At 43.0% G+C, this 19,419-nt stretch overlaps 2 protein-coding genes across 3 annotated transcripts; both read left to right on the top strand.

The window, feature by feature from the left end:
- Positions 1-2,253: 2,253 nt before the first annotated feature.
- Positions 2,254-7,142, top strand: LOC110521923 (kelch repeat and BTB domain-containing protein 13). Its single transcript, XM_036976547.2, has 9 exons — positions 2,254-2,574; positions 2,946-3,198; positions 3,382-3,570; positions 3,725-3,909; positions 4,065-4,416; positions 5,828-5,973; positions 6,265-6,419; positions 6,581-6,738; positions 6,846-7,142. The coding sequence occupies exons 2-9, from the start codon at positions 2,947-2,949 to the stop codon at positions 7,026-7,028; spliced, it is 1,620 nt and encodes a 539-aa protein (XP_036832442.1). The 5' UTR covers positions 2,254-2,574; position 2,946; the 3' UTR covers positions 7,029-7,142.
- A 1,252-nt stretch (positions 7,143-8,394) lies between these two features.
- cpt1 (carnitine palmitoyl transferase I) lies at positions 8,395-19,355 on the top strand. 2 transcript variants are annotated; one of them, XM_036985287.2, is made up of 19 exons: positions 8,395-8,706; positions 12,062-12,221; positions 12,470-12,609; positions 12,929-13,100; positions 13,252-13,353; positions 13,513-13,650; positions 13,828-13,905; positions 14,017-14,124; positions 14,427-14,511; positions 14,725-14,920; positions 15,041-15,226; positions 15,408-15,513; positions 16,421-16,537; positions 16,734-16,898; positions 17,216-17,350; positions 17,904-18,056; positions 18,171-18,284; positions 18,479-18,571; positions 18,696-19,355. In XM_036985287.2, the coding sequence occupies exons 2-19, from the start codon at positions 12,081-12,083 to the stop codon at positions 18,786-18,788; spliced, it is 2,322 nt and encodes a 773-aa protein (XP_036841182.2). In that variant the 5' UTR covers positions 8,395-8,706; positions 12,062-12,080; the 3' UTR covers positions 18,789-19,355.
- The last annotated feature ends 64 nt before the right edge of the window (positions 19,356-19,419 follow it).

The following is a 19,419-nucleotide window of genomic DNA, read 5'->3' as shown; positions in this document are numbered from 1 at the left end:
ATTTTACCCCACCTCGTAATTTAAATGATTATTGTTGGACTTCAGTACACACTTCAGGGTCAAAATATGCACATTTTGTGTTGCATGTTTTGTTCTTGACTTGTTTGTTAAATGTGTGTTCTTGTTTGGTAAATGTGTGCTATGTGCATGGTGTTGGGTGCTGGCATGGACATAATACATAGAATGGCAGAGAATCAAGCTGCAGCTCAGAACTCCATTCATACTGTAGTTATCTGTTGCTTTGTAGTACAGTATGGAACACAGACTGATGGTCCTATTCATTTAGAAATAGTAACTAAGTGGCCGGAGGAACACAACAACTTTGTTGCCGGGCAAGATTGTATGTTAACATTTATGATCATCTTCATCTATCAGTGAAAGTGTTAACGCTGTGGGAAAAAAGCAGACGCTCAATTGCATAGTAAGTCAAATATGTTCTTAAACAGGATGTTGTTTTTGACCTTTCTCTATGATGGGGTCTGTTTGAATGGGGCCTAAACTCAATGTATGGCCTACCTGTTTCAGCATTATCTCTAGTTAAACTATATAGCCAGTCTGTTTTAAGAGTCTCTAGAGTCATTCTACCTCTTCACAACAATCAGGATGATTTTGCACATTTTATGTTTGCATGACAAATGAGCAAATGTATAAAGGAGTGAAACTAAATGATTCAAAAACGTGTTTTTGGTTATGGACAATGGAAGCTAATTGCACAACATATCTCAGAGAGCATCTTTTGAAAATAATAATCTCAGTTATATACTGTACAGCTTTCAGTATCAGAATGTGCTAAATATCGTCATCCTTTTTTTGTTGTTGCTGAAAGCCGTTTGGCTTTTATGAAGTCATTGCAATCTGACTAGGTTAACCTTGCATTCTAAAGCTGTTCCATTACTAGGAAATGGTATAGAACTGTCTGTCACAATTTGACTATTGTAACGAATCTCTTCGTCATCTGACGACAAGTATGAAATATCGGACCAATGCGCAGCGTGGTAAGTGTCCATGTTCATTTATTAACTGAACACACAAAACAAAATAACGAAGTGAATGGAAGAAACGAAACAGTTCTGCAAGGTGACATAAACAGAAAACAACCACCCACAAACAAGAGTGGGAAAACAGGCTACCTAAGTATGGTTCTCAATCAGAGACAACGATTGACAGCTGCCTCTGATTGGGAACCATACCAGGCCAAACACACAGAAATACCAAACATAGAACAAAAACATCGAATGCCCACCCCAACTCACGCCCTGACCAACCTAAAATAGAAACATACAAAAGGAACTAAGGTCAGGACGTGACAACTATGCCCAACGTTTAAATGTTTGTCATTTTCCATTTCATACCAAGAACCACAATAGCTAAATAAAACTGTTCATGACTTTGAACAACAGATTTTGTGTCTGAATAAAATGTGCATTTGGACACTGTTTGCGTACGCCTAAAGTATTATTTAAACCAAGTGTAATATCATCTGCATGATTTTTAAATTCAGATCCAAAGATAATGAAAATGGGATCAGGCTGAAAGAAAAGTTATTTTTTTCCTTGGAATGGCAATCATTTGAACACGTCAAAATGTTGTTCAGTATAATTTCTAACGTTGTAAATTATTTAGTATATTTGTTTGCTAAGTGCAGTACCCTCAGTTTTGGTATGTCGGTTATAGTAAAGGTTTCCCTATGAATTGACCCTATGATATCAGAATTAGAATGTATGCTGTGGATATAGGCCGGTGTTAGATTTTAGAGAATATGAAACTGCCTACTTTAGAAGCCAGTGCGTCATCATCTAGCTTCATTTTTGAGTATTTTACATTACATCTCAATCCTGTCCAAAATCCTCCTGCGGTGTAAATATGATAAATTAACAGCTAATAAACAGGCTTGATACCTGATTGATTATGGATATTAATTTATTGATATGGCAACAGTTCTTTTCACCTTGTACGTACTGTAGAAAAACAATACATGTTCAGGAACCAGAGCTCCCCCTAATGGTACAATTCTTAGCAGATTTAGGGGAGTCATATTTCACACTAGCATACTTAATGCTAATCTGTAAGGATTGGGTAGATATTCAATATGGAAATAGCTACACCTCTTAACTAGGTGGGAGTTTCACTATGTCACTAACATCCATATTTCTTCCTTTCAGTGCATAGAAGGAAGGGGAATGGGGAGTACCTAGGGGTAGGGGCTATGGGTTCATTTGGAATTAGGCACAAGTCCCCCATGATGCCTAAAATAGATCAGTCCTTTAGAGCTGTTTTTCTGCACACAGTTCCATGTAAGCCCTGCTTGGACTGTCTATGGAGAAGAGGCTTTATAACTGACCTTGTCTACTCTCACACGGGGATCGAAGCTGGATTTTGGATTTATGCACGTTTGGGATGTCATTGTTAGGGGTCCAAGCAACATAGTTGCTGTGGACCAATTGCATTTCTTTCTTCTTTTGTGTGGCCACCGGTGTGTGGCATTCAGCTAGTATTACAGCTGCTGCTGCTGCTGCTGGACTGTTATCTTATCAGACATGTGACTCTGAGCTGCGATGGATCAGGGAGATAAATGTGTGTTAGGACCCTCGAGTGTCTGTTCAGTGTTCAGTGTGTTTCCTTCATGCTCTGTATTGTTGTTGTGTAATGCAAGCCCTTCTCCTTGAGTTCTCTATAGCAGGAGGTTGTTCAATGTTTCTAGGATCTAAGTTTAAATCTGGGTTTCTCACAGTTAGTGGCTAACATATGCCTGTTTTTCTTCCTATGACAAATAGTTATACAATATTAGCATAATTGGTCAAATGTATGACATGAATCTTTAAAAAATGACACAGATATATTTTGGCTAGAACCTAACACAGTTTTGAGAGACAGAAAATAAGATCGATTTGTGAGATAGATGAGGTAACGCCCTTTAATATTAGTAAATCATATTTTCTCCTCAGTATGATAAGTCATCTCAGACCGTATGTGAAAGTTGTGGTGCTGTGGATCAGCGGGTGGTTGAAGTACGCGTTAGAGAGGGTGTGGAGAATGCCGTTCTCAGTGCCACACACCTGGGTGACATCACCAGGCAACTCAGGTGAAGGACTGTATGACAGGTTGTCAAAGGAGTGGCTAACCAATGAGGTGTATCGTACCTATCACCATGGAAGTGGAACAATGGTTACAGTCCAGACCAGCACACATGCCTTCTACGTAAGTTAACAGCTGCTGTATGTCATCACATCATCCCTGCATTGCCTTTAGAAATGGTACACCTCACTTCACCATAATGGAGATTGTCTCATCAGACATAATGCAGAATTTTTCCATAACTTGACATAATGACAAAGATAACATTCCATCTATGTTTTTTGTTCTTTCATCTGTGTGTATAAGGTGAACCTTGGTCGACTGACTGACTGTAGTGAGTACTTCAGAGCCCTGTCCCAGTCCAGTATGAGAGAGACCACAGAGAGCCTGATTGTCCTGGACCACATTCCCTCCTCAGTCTTCCATTCCCTCCTAGAATTCTGCTTCCGGAATGACTTCAGCGTTCCCCCGGAGGAGTTGGGAGAACACATCCAAGTGGGTGGACATCTTATTCCCCATATATCATACTTATTTTCCACTCATATGGAAATGAATCTGTCCCAGGCTGGCACATCACACAGAGCACCAGCAATTTATTGTTTGAAATGTTGTATGTCTGATAACTCAATTTCTCTGTCTGACTCTGGAGGTGGGCAGCTACCTGCTGGCTGAGGCCTTTGTGTCGCAGTGCCTGTTGGCCCTGTCTGGTGTTCTAACCCCAGACACCTGCCTGTCCTACCTGGCTCTGGCCCGGGACATCAGCTGTACTGAGATGGAGACGACTGTGTTCTCCTACCTCAGCAGACACCTTCTGGAGCTGTCTCACCTCACCAGGTACAGCATGATATTCCCCAATACTTGACCTCATTTAATCAGCCTACTTCATGGGTTTCAAGTTCCACACCAAGCAAATAATCTTCAGCTGCAAGGAGTGAACTCTCCTTTCAACTGAAAATGGATTATTCTTCATATTGTGAATGCATGGCCAGGTGTTTGCCGGCTGAAGACAGGGCTGAACTGACCCGTCTGAGGTGGCAGGGTGATCTCCGGCTCTGCTGCGTGAGGAAGGAGAACCTGACCTCCTGGAATGACCTAGAAACAGAAGCCGCCCGCCACCTCTTCACCCTAGATGGATCAGAGGTCACTGGTGACTGGCGTCCACTAACAGAGCTCCCCTTCATGGCTGATAAGTGGTGCTTCACCACGGTGGTTCTACTCAACTACCTCTACCTCATCGGTGGCTACAGGCAGCGGGCCAAGAGGGGCTGGGAGTTCAAAATGGCCTCCTTTAGGTACAACCCCTTCACCAACACCTGGGTCTCCACTGCACCTCTCATCAAGGTACAGGAAAGACATCCACCTCATGAAAATCAATCATTGTTAATCATTGTAATATAAAATGTACAGTGCCTTGCGAAAGTATTCGGCCCCCTTGAACTTTGCGACCTTTTGCCACATTTCAGGCTTCAAACATAAAGATATAAAACTGTATTTTTTTGTGAAGAATCAACAACAAGTGGGACACAATCATGAAGTGGAACGACATTTATTGGATATTTCAAACTTTTTTAACAAATCAAAAACTGAAAAATTGGGCGTGCAAAATTATTCAGCCCCTTTACTTTCAGTGCAGCAAACTCTCTCCAGAAGTTCAGTGAGGATCTCTGAATCATCCAATGTTGACCTAAATGACTAATGATGATAAATACAATCCACCTGTGTGTAATCAAGTCTCCGTATAAATGCACCTGCACTGTGATAGTCTCAGAGGTCCGTTAAAAGCGCAGAGAGCATCATGAAGAACAAGGAACACACCAGGCAGGTCCGAGATACTGTTGTGAAGAAGTTTAAAGCCGGATTTGGATACAAAAATATTTCCCAAGCTTTAAACATCCCAAGGAGCACTGTGCAAGCGATAATATTGAAATGAAAGAAGTATCAGACCACTGCAAATCTACCAAGACCTGGCCGTCCCTCTAAACTTTCAGCTCATACAAGGAGAAGACTGATCAGAGATGCAGCCAAGAGGCCCATGATCACTCTGGATGAACTGCAGAGATCTACAGCTGAGGTGGGAGACTCTGTCCATAGGACAACAATCAGTCGTATATTGCACAAATCTGGCCTTTATGGAAGAGTGGCAAGAAGAAAGCCATTTCTTAAAGATATCCATAAAAAGTGTCGTTTAAAGTTTGCCACAAGCCACCTGGGAGACACACCAAACATGTGGAAGAAGGTGCTCTGGTCAGATGAAACCAAAATTGAACTTTTTGGCAACAATGCAAAACGTTATGTTTGGCGTAAAAGCAACACAGCTGAACACACCATCCCCACTGTCAAACACAAATGCTCTCCATCCAACCTCACTGAGCTCGAGCTGTTTTGCAAGGAGGAATGGGAAAAAATTTCAGTCTCTCGATGTGCAAAACTGATAGAGACATACCCCAAGCGACTTATAGCTGTAATCACAGCAAAAGGTGGCGCTACAAAGTATTAACTTAAGGGGGCTGAATAATTTTGCACGCCCAATTTTTCAGTTTTTGTTTTGTTAAAAAAGTTTGAAATATCCAATAAATGTCGTTCCACTTCATGATTGTGTCCCACTTGTTGTTGATTCTTCACAAAAAAATACAGTTTTATATCTTTATGTTTGAAGCCTGAAATGTGGCAAAAGGTCGCAAAGTTCAAGGGGGCCGAATACTTTCGCAAGGCACTGTATATTAAGTGTCTATATCTGTTGTCTTCCCGACAGCACAGGAGGCATTTCAGTGCGGTGTCATGTGATGGCTGTATCTATGCTGTGGGAGGCTGGTACTTGGACTCTTTGGTGACTCCGGACTCTAGCACAGCCCTCTACACTGCTGTGGAGCGATACCACCCCAGGGACAACACATGGACGTAGGATACAGCTCCTACCTGGATGTGTATTATTATGTTGCTACTATGGCTGTCAAACGATAAAAACATTTCATCGTCTTAATCACAGTATTTGCTGTGATTATTTACTCGCGATTAATCACAAATTCAGAATTGGAAGATCTTTTTTTTTATATACAAAAAGCATTACAAGAATATCGATGTCTTGATTTTGTCCAAAGTAACTTGAGTTGACGGATTAACTCTGACAGCCCTAGCTGCTACTGTACCTCTTAGTCTAACCTATAGGTTTGTGTGTGTTCTCTGCTGCAGGTTTGTCTCCTCTCTGCCTCTGACTGACTTACAGTTCACCATGTCCCTGTCCCATGACCTCCCTCTGGCCACCAGCCTGGGCTCCCGTCTCTATGTCCTGGGGAACATCCAGAGGACTGGAGAAAAGCTGCTTCTACAGTATGACACCAGGCAAGGTAAAGCAGTATCAATCTTGAGTGGAGTTGTTCCTTGCAACCTTACATGTTGGTCAATTGCAGGCTGTAGTCTAATCAATAACAGCCTTTGAGCCCCTATCACACACATACAAACACACACAGACAGACATGAACACTCCTGTTTTCTCTGTCTTTCCCAGACTTATGGTCTGAGCTGCTCCCTACCCTAACCAAAGCCAACGCTGACCTCCCCAGCCTCTACTTCCTGGGTGCCACGGACCGGCTGTTTGTGATTGGAGGAAACAACTCAGAGAATGTGGTGACATCATTCTGTGTGGAGTCTGGGAAGTGGGGGCAGGTGAGACCACCACCTAAGCGTTATCTTGAATGAGATTAAGTTGCTTTAAATGCCATAGGCCTATCTATCTAGGCCTATCTATCTAATCCTCCTGTTTCTGGTCCTAGGTGAAAGGGGCTGAGAAGGTAGCATTAGCTGGACAAGGGACAGTGCTGGGTGACCAGGTGTACATGCCAGGTATAGAACACAACGCTGCTGTAAGGCTGGATCTCCACTCCCTATCTCTCACTGTCCTCCCTCCTCTACCCATCTGCATTCGCTATGAAGCCCTCCTTCACCTTTCCTTCTAAAACAACTTTCATCAATTAGTCTGATTTGACTTGCCTTGCTGTTTCTGGGGTTTAGGTCAGGGTTTTTTGTTTAGTGCTTCTGGACAAACGCAGACTCATCATCAAGGGGGTCTTTGCTACATGTGGACTTCACCATTCTGTGTCAGCAACAGTATGCCTTGTCCTGCTTTCACTCTGCCTTACATGACAAATTTATTAACTTAAGTAGGCCTAATCTACAGGAGATAACTCACCGGACCGATTGTCCTCCGGCTTGTGTTCAGTTTGCAAATTACAGCCAAGACTGTTCAGAGGTGCTAAGTACTCTCGCCAGCAGATGCTAGACAATCCTACCGGTCTGGTCGTCTCTTAAATCTTTACCCGGAGGAGGATGGGCTCCCAATCTCATTTTCTTCTTAGTCAGGTTCCTTTTAAAGGTTTCCTAGGGAGTTTTGGAGTTTGGAGTTTCTGGAGTCACGTGTGATGATATGGTGTGTGGTCCTACTACTAAGACTCGGGAAATCATGCAGTTTATTAGGATGCAGATGAAATAAGTTATGATGAATTTCACAACAGTGTGCGGTGATGAGTTTGATGCGCCTTTCCAATAAATGTTGAGTGTGACATGATGATTGATGCTTGACTGCCATTTGACAAATAAAGATATTCGGTCTCTTATCCATAATAATCTCATCATGTAGACTCACTAGCCTACCCGTACATTGTGCAGCCTACCCGCACTGTACAGTATCTGCCAGCTCTTGTGTAGAGCGCACATGCTAAGTACAGAGTAGGCACATTTGCTTTTTAATGCAACAGTTTTTATGACAAAATTATCAGTAGAATTTGATAGGCATAGAAACCCAATGAACTCTAGATATTTATTCAGTACATGAAAGCTTGTGTGCACTACATCATTAGTGTGCACTACATCATTACTGTGCACTACATCATCACATACTGATTTTTAACAGAAACATGTCAGTTTGGTGGAGACACCACTGGTGGGGCAATTCAGACATTTTCTTTATGCAGAATTTGGAGTATCCGTGTGTGAAAATCAGTTGCCAATTGGATTGTTTACTCTTTTGGGAGGTTTACTTACTTCTAAGCACTTTGTGACAGATGTATTTGTGATATAGAGGTTAAAGGAGAATTAACTGCTTGGTTGACTGCCTAAAGCTTAAAGCCTGTCAAACCATAAAAACCAGTGTGTCCACAGACGTAGTGATAGAAAAATGGAACATGGTGGGTTTTAAATAACAAAGTAACGATAGACACACTGTTCACAGAGAGATGAAACTCACCTCTAAAGTTGCCTCATGACTATGAATTATTAACCATTTGTCACCGGGTACCACGGCCAAAACGTAATATATACGTAAATAGATTGATGAATAAACATCAGGTGTTTCTAGTAGTACTCTGTAGGGGTTTGAATGCTATGTGGTCAGCAGGCACACGAGGATACAGTCTAGCTCTAGATGGTGTCCAGTTGCAGAAAGGAAAGGGGGTAGAATTTTGCTCCCAGTACCTGAGGAAAGCCGCTTCAAGGGCATAGGAGTCACAGACAGAGCACAGAGGCAGCACATACACAGAGAGCTCAGCTCTGGTCCAGAGGAATTCCACTGTGAGAAACCAAAGTCACTGTCTTCTTCTGTTTCACTTCAGCCAAGCTTGAATTGAATCGATTTTCAAGGTATTGAATGTTTGGTTTTTGGATTGTTATTATGTATCAATTCTTTGGCTACTGTAGCTGTCTATGTCTCTGAGAAACACTAAGTATGTAATACTGTACTAGTGTAGTTAGTTACCATATAGATTTGTTGCTGGTGCTGGGTTGGGTGTCACCGTCTATGCACCTGAGAGCTATAGGAAACATTTCAGATGCTTGACAAACAAAAGCAAGTCAAAAGTTAGTTATTCTCTAGCCCCCTTGTGCCACACAATAAGTGTGTGTAATAGGCTAACGGAAAGTTAATTCATAGGAAGTCTGCATTCTCACAATTGATTTGAAAAAGTAAATGTTAACTGAAGGAAATTAATTGTCTCATTCTTCAGTTGATATTGTTAAAATCTAAACTTTTAGCTGACCGGACACATATTATAAAGCTATACTGGAGAAATATCCATTTGGCACTGATGGCACTGTATTATGTATTTGGCACTGTATTATGTATTTGGCACTGTATTATGTATTTGGCACTGTATTATGTATTTGGCACTGTAATATGTATTTGGCACTGTATTATTTATTTGGCACTGTATTATGTATTTGGCACTGTATTATGTATTTGGCACTGTATTATGGCCCTGATGATCAAACCTAACCTTTTTTATGAATACACCATGCAAAATGTTTTGTTATGTGGTCAGTGGTGTAGTAGGCTGCTCTTCCTAGTCTGCAGTGTTTATATTTATAAACCGGTTCCACTTCTGAGCGCATGCCAGTAACCCAGGCTACACCGGCCTCTATATCTGCCATTTCAACTTTGCCCTACTTGGCTGCCGGGCACGGCATATGACATGGAAAAAGGAATTCAAGCCCAACTTGTCAGTCAACCGGGCCACAACATAAACAGACTTATGACCTCCACATACAGTTAGAAAGTATTGAACTAATCCTTGAAATTACAAAAGGGCTGCCTATGGCTATTTCTTAGTCATTGTTTCCATGAGTCTCTGAAAATGAACGTTTCTCTCACCTGAGATTGATGTGAGAGAGGTTCGACTACATTCCTGCATGCATCCATTCCCAACCGTCAGCCTAAAGTTGGTTTGGTTTGAACCATGAGGCTAGAGCAATAGTAATGGCGTCTTTTAGTAGGCACTAACTCCGCCATGGCTCGTTGGCCAATGCCTATGGGGAAATTACAGTTTTTTTGTGTGTTTTTTGGATAAACGCCAAAAATAGGTCTGTGGTTAACACAGGCTTAGGAGATCTTATACGTTTTGTTCTATGATCTTCATCGGCTAACGTAACTTTTTGTGAATTTCGAAGCATATATGTAATCAAAACAAGCACAGAAAGGCTTCATATTCATAAAGGTCATGTTAACTGACTGATGTTATCTCATTAAAAAAAGTATATGATCTCCTAAAGGCCATACATAGGTTCCGTTAGGTCCTATCCGAACTCGGCTAGTAGAAGTGAACGTCTGTTCTCACATACTCCTTAAAAACCATTGTTTGTTAAACTAGAAAAAAGCAGCAATATTACTGTTGTTTGTCTCTAGAGCCACCATGGCAACAACATTTCCATGCACTTCCTCAAAATAGTCAGAATGAATCAAAGAAAAATCAAGAAATTACGTTTTACATCTACCTAAGATGTTTGGTGCAGTACTTCTCAGGTGAAAAATTGTGCATGAAAACTAGTAGTGCACATACAGTAGGGCCTAGCTGCTGCTTAGCTCTCTAGTCTCTCGTTGAATGACAGCAAACACTTCATTGAACAATCCCGTCCATATGTCCTACCCCTACTGTTGACCAATTACCAATGAAGGGGCGTAGACATCAGCTACCAAACTTCAACTTGCCTCAAGAAAGACGTGTGTGGCGAAGAGCTGGAAAAAAACCTGCCGAACACCGAAATTAACAAAAACGCCACAAAATGGCATCAGAATATATTTGTGAAACAGGCGTAAGCCTGTGTTAACTTTAGACCTTATTGCCGGCATTTATCCCATAACCCCATTCTTTCCCCATAAGAATGGCTGGAACCAACCAGAAATAACTAATTTCCTGGTTATTAGGAATATAAACAGACATGCTCTATTTGATAATTGCGCGAAAAAAATAAGGATTTAATATTTTAAATATATTTCCACACTATGAAGTTGAAATAATACTGTGAAATTGTGAAAATTAAGATTATGTTATTTTAGTGTATGAGCTGTTTGAAAAGCCTGCCTGACATTTTTGCTTGTTTTGCATGGGTGGGGTTTTGAACCACCGGTGACAACACTAATATTGAATCCTACTACACCGGCTTTGATGCTCGTCGGATGTGGCAGGGCTTGAAAAATATTATAGACTACAAAGGGAAACCAGCTGCCCAGTTACGTGAGCGTACCAGACGAGCTAAATGCTTTTTATGCTTGCTTCGAGGCAAGCAACATTGACTCATGCATGAGAACACCAGCTGTTCCGGATGACTATGTGATCACGCTCTCCATAGCCGATGTGAGCAAGACCTTTAAACAGGTCAACATTCGCTGTTCTACCTCTCCCTGGCCAAAACTGTAATACCTACATGTTTCATACAGACCCACACAGTCCATGTGCCCAAGAAAGTGAAGGTAACCTGCCTAAATGATTACCGCCCCGTAGCACTCACGTCGGTGGCCATAATGTGCTTTGACCAGCTGGTAATGGCACACTTCAAGACAATCATAACAGAAACGAGACCCACTCCAATTCACATACCGCCTCAACAGATCCACAGATCGTGCAATCTCAATCGCACTCCACACTTCCTTTTCCCACCTGGACAAAAGCAACACCAATGTGAGAATGCTTTTCATTGACAACAGCTCAGCGTTCAACACCATAGTGCCAATAAAGCTCTTTACTAAGCAAAGGACCAGCGACTCCTGTGGCGGGCCGGGCGCAGTGTGCGCTAACCAGGTGCACAGTGTTTCCTCCTACACATTGGTGTGGCTGGCTTCCGGGTTGGATGCGCGCTGTGTTAAGAAGCTGTGTTAAGAAGCAGTGCTGCTTGGTTGGGTTGTGTTTCGGAGGACGCATGACTTTCGACTTTCGTCTCTCCCGAGCCCGTATGGGAGTTGTAGCGATGAGACAAGATAGTAACTACTAACAATCGGATACCACGAAATTGGGGAGAAAAGGGGGTAAAATTCAACAACAAAAAAACCAACTAAAAAGTTAATGAAAGAAAGTGTTACTACTTCACAGACAGTATCTCTTCACAATCATTACCAATTTGGGGTAAAAAATGTACCCCTGTTCGCGCTTTTAATATAAAAATGTGTTGGCTCATTTAGGGTTAAAAAAGTTGAACGCCTCTGTTTATATCTCTCTTTTTTTAACAGGGTCTTCGACGTCACCGGGATGGCAGAGGCACATCAGGCAGTTGGCTTCCAGTTCACCGTAACCCCAGACGGCATCGACCTCCACCTGAGCCGCGAGGTACTCAAACACATCTACCTGTCGGGAGTGACGTCATGGACAAAGCGCGCCATAAGATTTAAAGTTTGTTTTCCAATTATTAAGTAGCCCTACAGTTATTACCAATCCTGGACATGATAGCTAGCTTGGTGTTTGTTGCAGTCCAGCAATAAAACAAATTAGTCAAGTTATTATTATTGCCTTGATTTATTCAGGTGTGTGTAGCCTACTGCTGAGCTGGGACAAATGCTTGCACATCTAGGAATAGCCTAGTTGGTCTGTTTGTAGGGTAACTACCTAAATGAACATTGAATTATATGATTTTATTTCAGAATGGGATATTGACAGGGGTCTACCCTGCCAGCCCATCCAGTTTGCTGATCGTTGTGATAGCCATAATGAGCACCATATATGCCAGGATAGACCCATCACTGGGAATGATAGACACCATCAAGAGGACCATGTCTGTCAGGTCAGTGAGCAAATAACACAATGATGAACAGGCACTGTGGAACAACGATACATCTTCTTTTCGGCCTGTGGTTATCTGTCAAAATAATTTCCTTGTGAAGAACAATAAACATAATTTTGATTGTTTGATGGTTTGACTTTTTGCCTAATGCTATTTTGTTGTGATAAAAATTAGGTAAAGTTGTGTTCTCTCCTGTGTCCAGTGGCTACATGACAGTGATGAGTGCCATTCCGTTTGAAAAACAATTTTTAAAAGTTTGCTTGCTGCAGTACCTGACTGGATTTTCTTCTTTCCACTCTCTCGTCTCCCCTCACTCCAGTGGCTACATGACAGTGCAGACCCAGACAGTGCTGAGTGCCATCCTGTTTTCCACAGGCCTGTGGCTCTCTCTCATCCTCATGCTGAGGTACATTCTCAAGGCCCTTCTCTCCTACCATGCCTGGATCTTTGAGTCCCACGGCAAAATTAGCTTCTGCACCAAACTCTGGCTGGTATGTCTGTTAAATGTCTCTATTTCAAAATCAACATGACCAAAAGTGCAGCTCACTCATAGCTCAGAATCAAGACAATATATTGTCTGAGCTCAGTATTGGATTATTCTGGCAATTAACCCAGTCATTGTGTTGTGTTGTTTCTCCTCAGAGTCTGGTGAAGATGCTCTCTGGGCGCAGACCTCTCCTCTATAGCTTCCAGACCTCCCTACCCAGACTACCTGTGCCTAGCGTGGATGACACCATAACCAGGGTGAGAGAAAGAGAGATATTTATGTGTCTCATATGCTTGGTTGAAATACAATATCAAACTGATAATTTGTTCAGGAGAGACCAGGACCAGTATATAACCAACCATACATGTACACTACATATCGGTATTATATCATATAATCTCTCTATGACCTTGCAGTACCTGGAGTCAGTGCGCCCCCTGCTGGATGATGAGCAGTACAACCAGATGGAGGTGGTGGCCAATGACTTCAAGAAGGACCAGGCACCCAAACTCCAGAAATACCTCATCCTCAAATCCTGGTGGGCTACTAACTATGTACGTATTCAGATTGTTTCAAAGTGCCATGTTAGGATACATTAAACAATAATGTTGGTAGCTTTATTTATAAAAAATAAATTACTGTATTACTGTTTTGGTGAGTGATGGAATTGCTCTTTAAAACAAAATAGTAATCAAACAAATGATTGTAATAGATTGTTTTACCTGTTGCAGGTGAGTGATTGGTGGGAGGAGTACATCTACCTTAGAGGCAGGAGTCCCATCATGGTCAACAGTAACTTCTACTCCATGGTAAGACATGTCTGTACTGTACGTGTACTGTAGACATTATACAGGGAACATGGCATTAATTAAGATGCATCCAGTACCCTTCCCTAATGCTGTAATGATGATCTGATTTAGGATCTGCTGTACGTGACTCCCACACACAGACAGGCAGCTCGGGCAGGGAATGTTGTTCACGCTATGCTGCAGTACCGCCGCAAACTAGAGAGAGGAGAACATGCACCGGTAACGAAAACCCCTCTCTCTGTCTCTCTCACCGCTCTTCTTCTCTTCTCCTTGGAGTATTTAGGTCCCTCCTCCATTCCCCTTGGACCCATGGCCCTCTCTCTACCCCTTAAATAACCCAGGTCATCTTCCTCCTCCTTCTCTGTTAACCTAAATCATCCTCCCACTGCCTTTGACTTATTTCTGCTCTACTAAAGTAACCCCACTCTCTCTCTTTTCTCTCTCTCTCTCTCTCTCTTCTATCTCTCTCTCTCTCTTTTCTCTATATCTCTCTCCCTCTCCCTCTGTCTTTCTCTCACTAGTTGAGGGCTCTGGGGGTGGTGCCCATGTGTTCTTATCAGATGGAGAGGATGTTCAACACCACACGTATCCCTGGTATAGAGACAGGTGAGCACACTGCTGCCTGCTGGGGGCATAACACTATCAGACTATCGCTGGGTAGTTGCATGACTAAATATGAACATGCATTTGTGTAAGACAAATCTTCCGACAATCGAAGACAAAAGCTATAATTCATAAGGAGCGTTATGTGCATCCCCCCCAACCCACAAATAATGTTCTATGTTCTCTCCTCTCCCCCTCTCCTTCTCCATGATCCAGACTTTGTTCAGCACCTGAGTGACCGGAAGCACCTGGTGGTGTACCATAAGGGCCGCTTCTTTAAGGTGTGGCTGTACTACGGGGGGCGTCACCTCTGGCCCTCTGAGCTGGAGACTCAGTTCCAGAGGATCCTCGATGACACCACCAAGCCACAGCCTGGGGAACTCAAACTGGCTGCCCTCACAGCCGGCAACAGGTATTCACACATATAGGCATGAAAGGGCAAACACACCTGCACACACACACACAGAGGGGTACATATACACCCCCCTTCCTTACACACACATCAGAAATAAAACAGACACCTCTCCTCCAGAGTTCCGTGGGCGCGGGCTCGTCTGAAGTACTTCAGCCAGGGTGTTAACAAAGCCTCTCTGGAGGCCATCGAGACGTCAGCTTTCTTCCTCAGCCTTGATGACGAGGCACACGGTTACGACCCTGACAAGCTGAGGTCATTGGACCTGTATGCCAAGTCCCTGCTGCACGGGAAGTGCTATGACAGGTGAGACAAACAGGAAGTGCTATGACAGGTAGGACAGGACAGGAAATGAGGAAGAAAACATATATTGTAAAGTAGGCCTATTTTTCACTGAACTGTAGTTTAGTGGTAAATTGCTGTTCTGTGCACTGCCTTGTGATGAGTGTGTTACAGTGTTTAACCCGATATGCATTCTTTCTCTCAGGTGGTTTGACAAATCTTTCACTCTGATCGCTTATAAGAATGGTAAACTGGGGGTTAATGCAGAACACTCGTGGGCAGACGCTCCCATTATAGGACACATGTGGGAGGTAATAACCATATTATTGATGGTATTAATGATGTATTGCATTAATGAACAAAACGTTTTTCTAAAACACATTATAAACTGGGTGGTTCGAGTCCTGAAGGCTGATTGGTTGAAAGCCGTGGTATATCAAACCATATACCACGTGTATGACGTTGGTAACCAGTTTATAATAGCAATAATGCACCTCGGGGGTATATGGCCAATATAACACTGCTTAGGGCTGTATCCAGGCACTCCACGTTGCATCGTGCTATGAACAGCCCTTAGCCGTTGTAAATTGGTCATATACCACACCCCCATGCCTTATTGCCTAAATATAGACTAAGTGTACAAAACATTAAGGACGCCTGCTCTTTCCATGACAGACTGACCAGGTGAATCCAAGTTAAAGTTATGATCCCTTATTGATGTCATTTGTTAAATCCACTTCAGTCAGTGTAGATGAAGGGGAGGAGACAGGTTAAAGAAGGATTTTTAAGCCTTGAGACAATCGAGACATGGATTGTTTATGTCTGCCATTCAGAGTGTAAATGGGCATGACAAAAGTGCCTTTGAACAGGGTATGGGAGTAGGTGCCATGCGCACCGGTTTGTGTCAAGAACTGCAACACTGCTGGGTTGTTCAACAGTTTCCCATGTGTATCAAGGATGGTCCACCATCCAAAGGACATCCAGCCAACTTGACACAACTGTGGGAAGCATTGGAGTCAACTCGGGTCAGTGGAATGCTTTCGACACCTTTGTAGAGTCCATGCCCTGACGAATTGAGGCTGTTCTGAGGGCAACGGGGGGGTGCAACTCAATATTAGGCAGGTGTCCTTAATATTTTGTACACTCAGTGTACGACATTGTGATTAATTGGGATGTGTGTTGTGTGAGTCTAATGATTGTTGTGCTGTCTCTGTGTAGTATGTCCTAGCAACGGACTGCTTCCTTTTGGGCTACACAGAGGAGGGGCACTGCAAAGGAGACATCAACAAGGGCCTGCCTCTCCCCACCAAACTACAATGGGACATTCCACTGGAGGTATGGCTTCTAATGTGTTAGGGATAAAAGTTGTAGCTTTAGTAAAGAGGAAATGGGATGAATGAAAATTCTCTCTGTAGAGTCAGTAACGCTAGTTTAGACTGTGTTGTGTTCAGTAGACCAGTCAGTAGTTTATACAGGCTGCCCTGTGTCTTGTCTGACCCTGTCTGTCCTCTGGTCTCTCCTCGTCCCTCAGTGCCAGGAGGTCATTGAGGAGTCCTACATGGTTGCCAAGGTGATAGCTGATGACGTGGACTTTCATGGCTGTCTGTTTGATGAGTTTGGGAAAGGCCTGATCAAGAAGAGTAGGACCAGTCCTGATGCCTTCATACAGCTAGCACTACAGCTGGCCCAATTCAGGGTGTGTGTGTGTGTGTGTGTGTGTGTGTGTGTGTGTGTGTGTGTGTGTGTGTGTGTGTGTGTGTGTGTGTGTGTGTGTGTGTGTGTGTGTGTGTGTGTGTGTGTGTGTGTGTGTGTGTGTGTGTGTGTGTGTGTGTGTGTGTGTGTGTGTGTGTGTGTGTGTGCTTTCAGCATGAATAGTCATGACCCCTGACCTGATGTCAACGGATGATACCAGACAAACAATACAACACAATGATTAGGTTAACATTAACAACACAAGACACTATCAAGTCCATGGCAATGCATCTGAATGTATTTGTTGTCTATGTGTTGTAGGATAAGGGGGAGTTCTGTCTGACGTATGAGGCCTCAATGACCCGGATGTTCCGTGAGGGTAGGACAGAGACGGTTCGCTCCTGCACATCAGAGTCCACAGCCTTTGTCAGAGCCATGGAGGACAAGAACACTGCGGTGAGGACACGCCTTGGTTAATCATGTCAGAGAAAATATAGAATGAACTAATGACAACACAAGAGCAGTAACAGTCACCTTCCACTTACATGCTAGAACGTGCTAGACCATCAGACGGTTGACAGTATCTGATGTTAAACACAGTGTGGGTTCAGCACTGCAGGTCAGTAGTTCCACAGTCAGTAGCCTTGTCTGTGGGAGTTATTGATAGAGAGTGATATGATGTAACTTCCAGTAAGGCTCAGGTCACTCTGACTGAAAGCTGGGTGACCAGGACCCAAATGTCTGTTTCTGGACTCTGATCTCTGAACTTGGCCAGCTACTGGCTATGTACTTTTTACTTTTGCTCCTGCGCTAACATACCTGATTTAGCTCATCAAAGTGCTGATAAACAGCTGATAGGTAGAATCAGGTGTGTCTGAGTAGGGCTGCACCGAATACCTGCACACTCAGTAGCTTTCCAGGTGGAGGGTTGGCCACCACTGTTCTATCTGTTGTGTTTTTGAGCTGTATCTAGGTTTTGATTGAATACCCTCTGTTACTCTGTGGAAAGAGCGCCCAAAAGTTGGACCTCTTCCGGAAGGCCGCAGACAAACACCAGAACATGTACCGTCTGGCCATGACAGGCTCTGGCATCGACAGACACCTCTTCTGTCTCTACATCATGTCTAAGTACCTCAGCATCCACTCACCATTCCTCAAACAGGTGTGTGGGTGTGATGTTAACACCATTCTACATGTTAAATGATACTTTGGTGACCAAGTGAAATGATATCAGAGATTTACGCTTACCCCCTCACCCTTCTCCCTCTCCGTTTAGGTGTTGTCAGAACCCTGGAGGTTGTCCACTAGTCAGACTCCTCAACAGCAGCTCAACATGGTTGACATAAAGAAGTTTCCCAGATACGTGGGCGCGGGGGGGGGGTTCGGCCCTGTGAGTCAACCGCCCACACGCACATGCTATACACACACACGCACACAGACAGACATACGGTAATAAATTAGCTGGTACCAGAATCTCAAGTCCTACTGCCGTTGTGTCCTCTGTTACTTCTTCTATGTCTGCTTTTACTTTTATGTTGTGGTCAGAGTTAGGGGTGAGTGGTACTGTCTCTCCTGCGCCCCCAGGTGGCTGATGACGGCTATGGCGTCTCTTACATCATTATAGGAGAGAACCTCATCACATTCCACATCTCCAGCAAGTTTTCCAGCCCTGAAACGGTGAGACCACTGTCTAACACTACACAAACCTACTGAATCACACAGTATATAGCCCTCACATATTACCTTAATGGCAATCTAGGTGAATATTTATCAGGTTAAACAACTGTCTTGTTCTCTGTAGGACTCGTACCGCTTTGGACAGAACATTCGACAGGCCATGCTGGACATTCGTGCGCTATTCGACCAAAAAGACAAGAAGGAGAAGGAGATGTGATGAGAAGACAGTCTGGAAGGTCTTTATAGCCTTCATACCACATTTTTGTGCTCTGTGACTTTACAACATTGTTTCCAAAATGGCTGGTCACGACTAGTCTCTTCTGGGTAGCGACTTTAGACTGGGTTAAGTTATAAAGCTTCTGGATATCTACTCAGAGAGCAGGAGGAATTGCTTTGCAGAAGAATACATATTTAATAAAGCATTTTCACTATTTATATCAGACACTATCCTCTCTATAAAAGGGCAGTGAATTTTGAGTATAGTTTTGAACCGATTCTGGCAAGAGCAATGAAGCACATAATGCCTTGGTGGCATTCATGGTGGCTATTATTAATGTGATTTTGATTGTAGTAGAATGATAAATGAATGTAGCCTTGTAAGGATAGGCCACTCATCTGTTTAGAGAGGTTATAGTATTTGCTTCTGATTGTAATATGTGTACACTTGTATATACCATTGTTTTGAGTATTTTAAGTGTTGTAATATAAGGTTGTATATCGGAATCTGTTATGCTTATGTATTTGTGTTTATTAGTATATTATAATAAAGGATATGTTGATTGTTTGACTTCTTCTTTGGACTCCAGGGCAGTTGGAAACCTCAACTGTGTGGCCAGCTGCTGCCATTG

The sequence above is a fragment of the Oncorhynchus mykiss genome, chromosome 1 (assembly GCF_057628025.1).
Source record: "Oncorhynchus mykiss isolate SJ-2025 chromosome 1, ASM5762802v1, whole genome shotgun sequence".
NCBI lineage: Eukaryota > Metazoa > Chordata > Actinopteri > Salmoniformes > Salmonidae > Oncorhynchus > Oncorhynchus mykiss.
Note: the sequence above shows the minus strand (reverse complement) of the source record. Positions and strands in the feature narration are given on the sequence as shown.

Excerpts from the sequence above, each read along its gene's own strand:
- cpt1 (XM_036985287.2), top strand. The coding sequence starts at position 12,081 with ATGGCAGAGGCACATCAGGCAGTTGGCTTCCAGTTCACCGTAACCCCA. Across the intron at positions 13,101-13,251 it reads TCTGCACCAAACTCTGGCTG|AGTCTGGTGAAGATGCTCTC; the intron begins GTATGTCTGTTA and ends GTTTCTCCTCAG. Across the intron at positions 18,057-18,170 it reads ACTCACCATTCCTCAAACAG|GTGTTGTCAGAACCCTGGAG; the intron begins GTGTGTGGGTGT and ends CTCTCCGTTTAG.
- LOC110521923 (XM_036976547.2), top strand. The coding sequence starts at position 2,947 with ATGATAAGTCATCTCAGACCGTATGTGAAAGTTGTGGTGCTGTGGATC. Across the intron at positions 3,571-3,724 it reads AGTTGGGAGAACACATCCAA|GTGGGCAGCTACCTGCTGGC; the intron begins GTGGGTGGACAT and ends CTGACTCTGGAG. Across the intron at positions 6,420-6,580 it reads ACAGTATGACACCAGGCAAG|ACTTATGGTCTGAGCTGCTC; the intron begins GTAAAGCAGTAT and ends TGTCTTTCCCAG.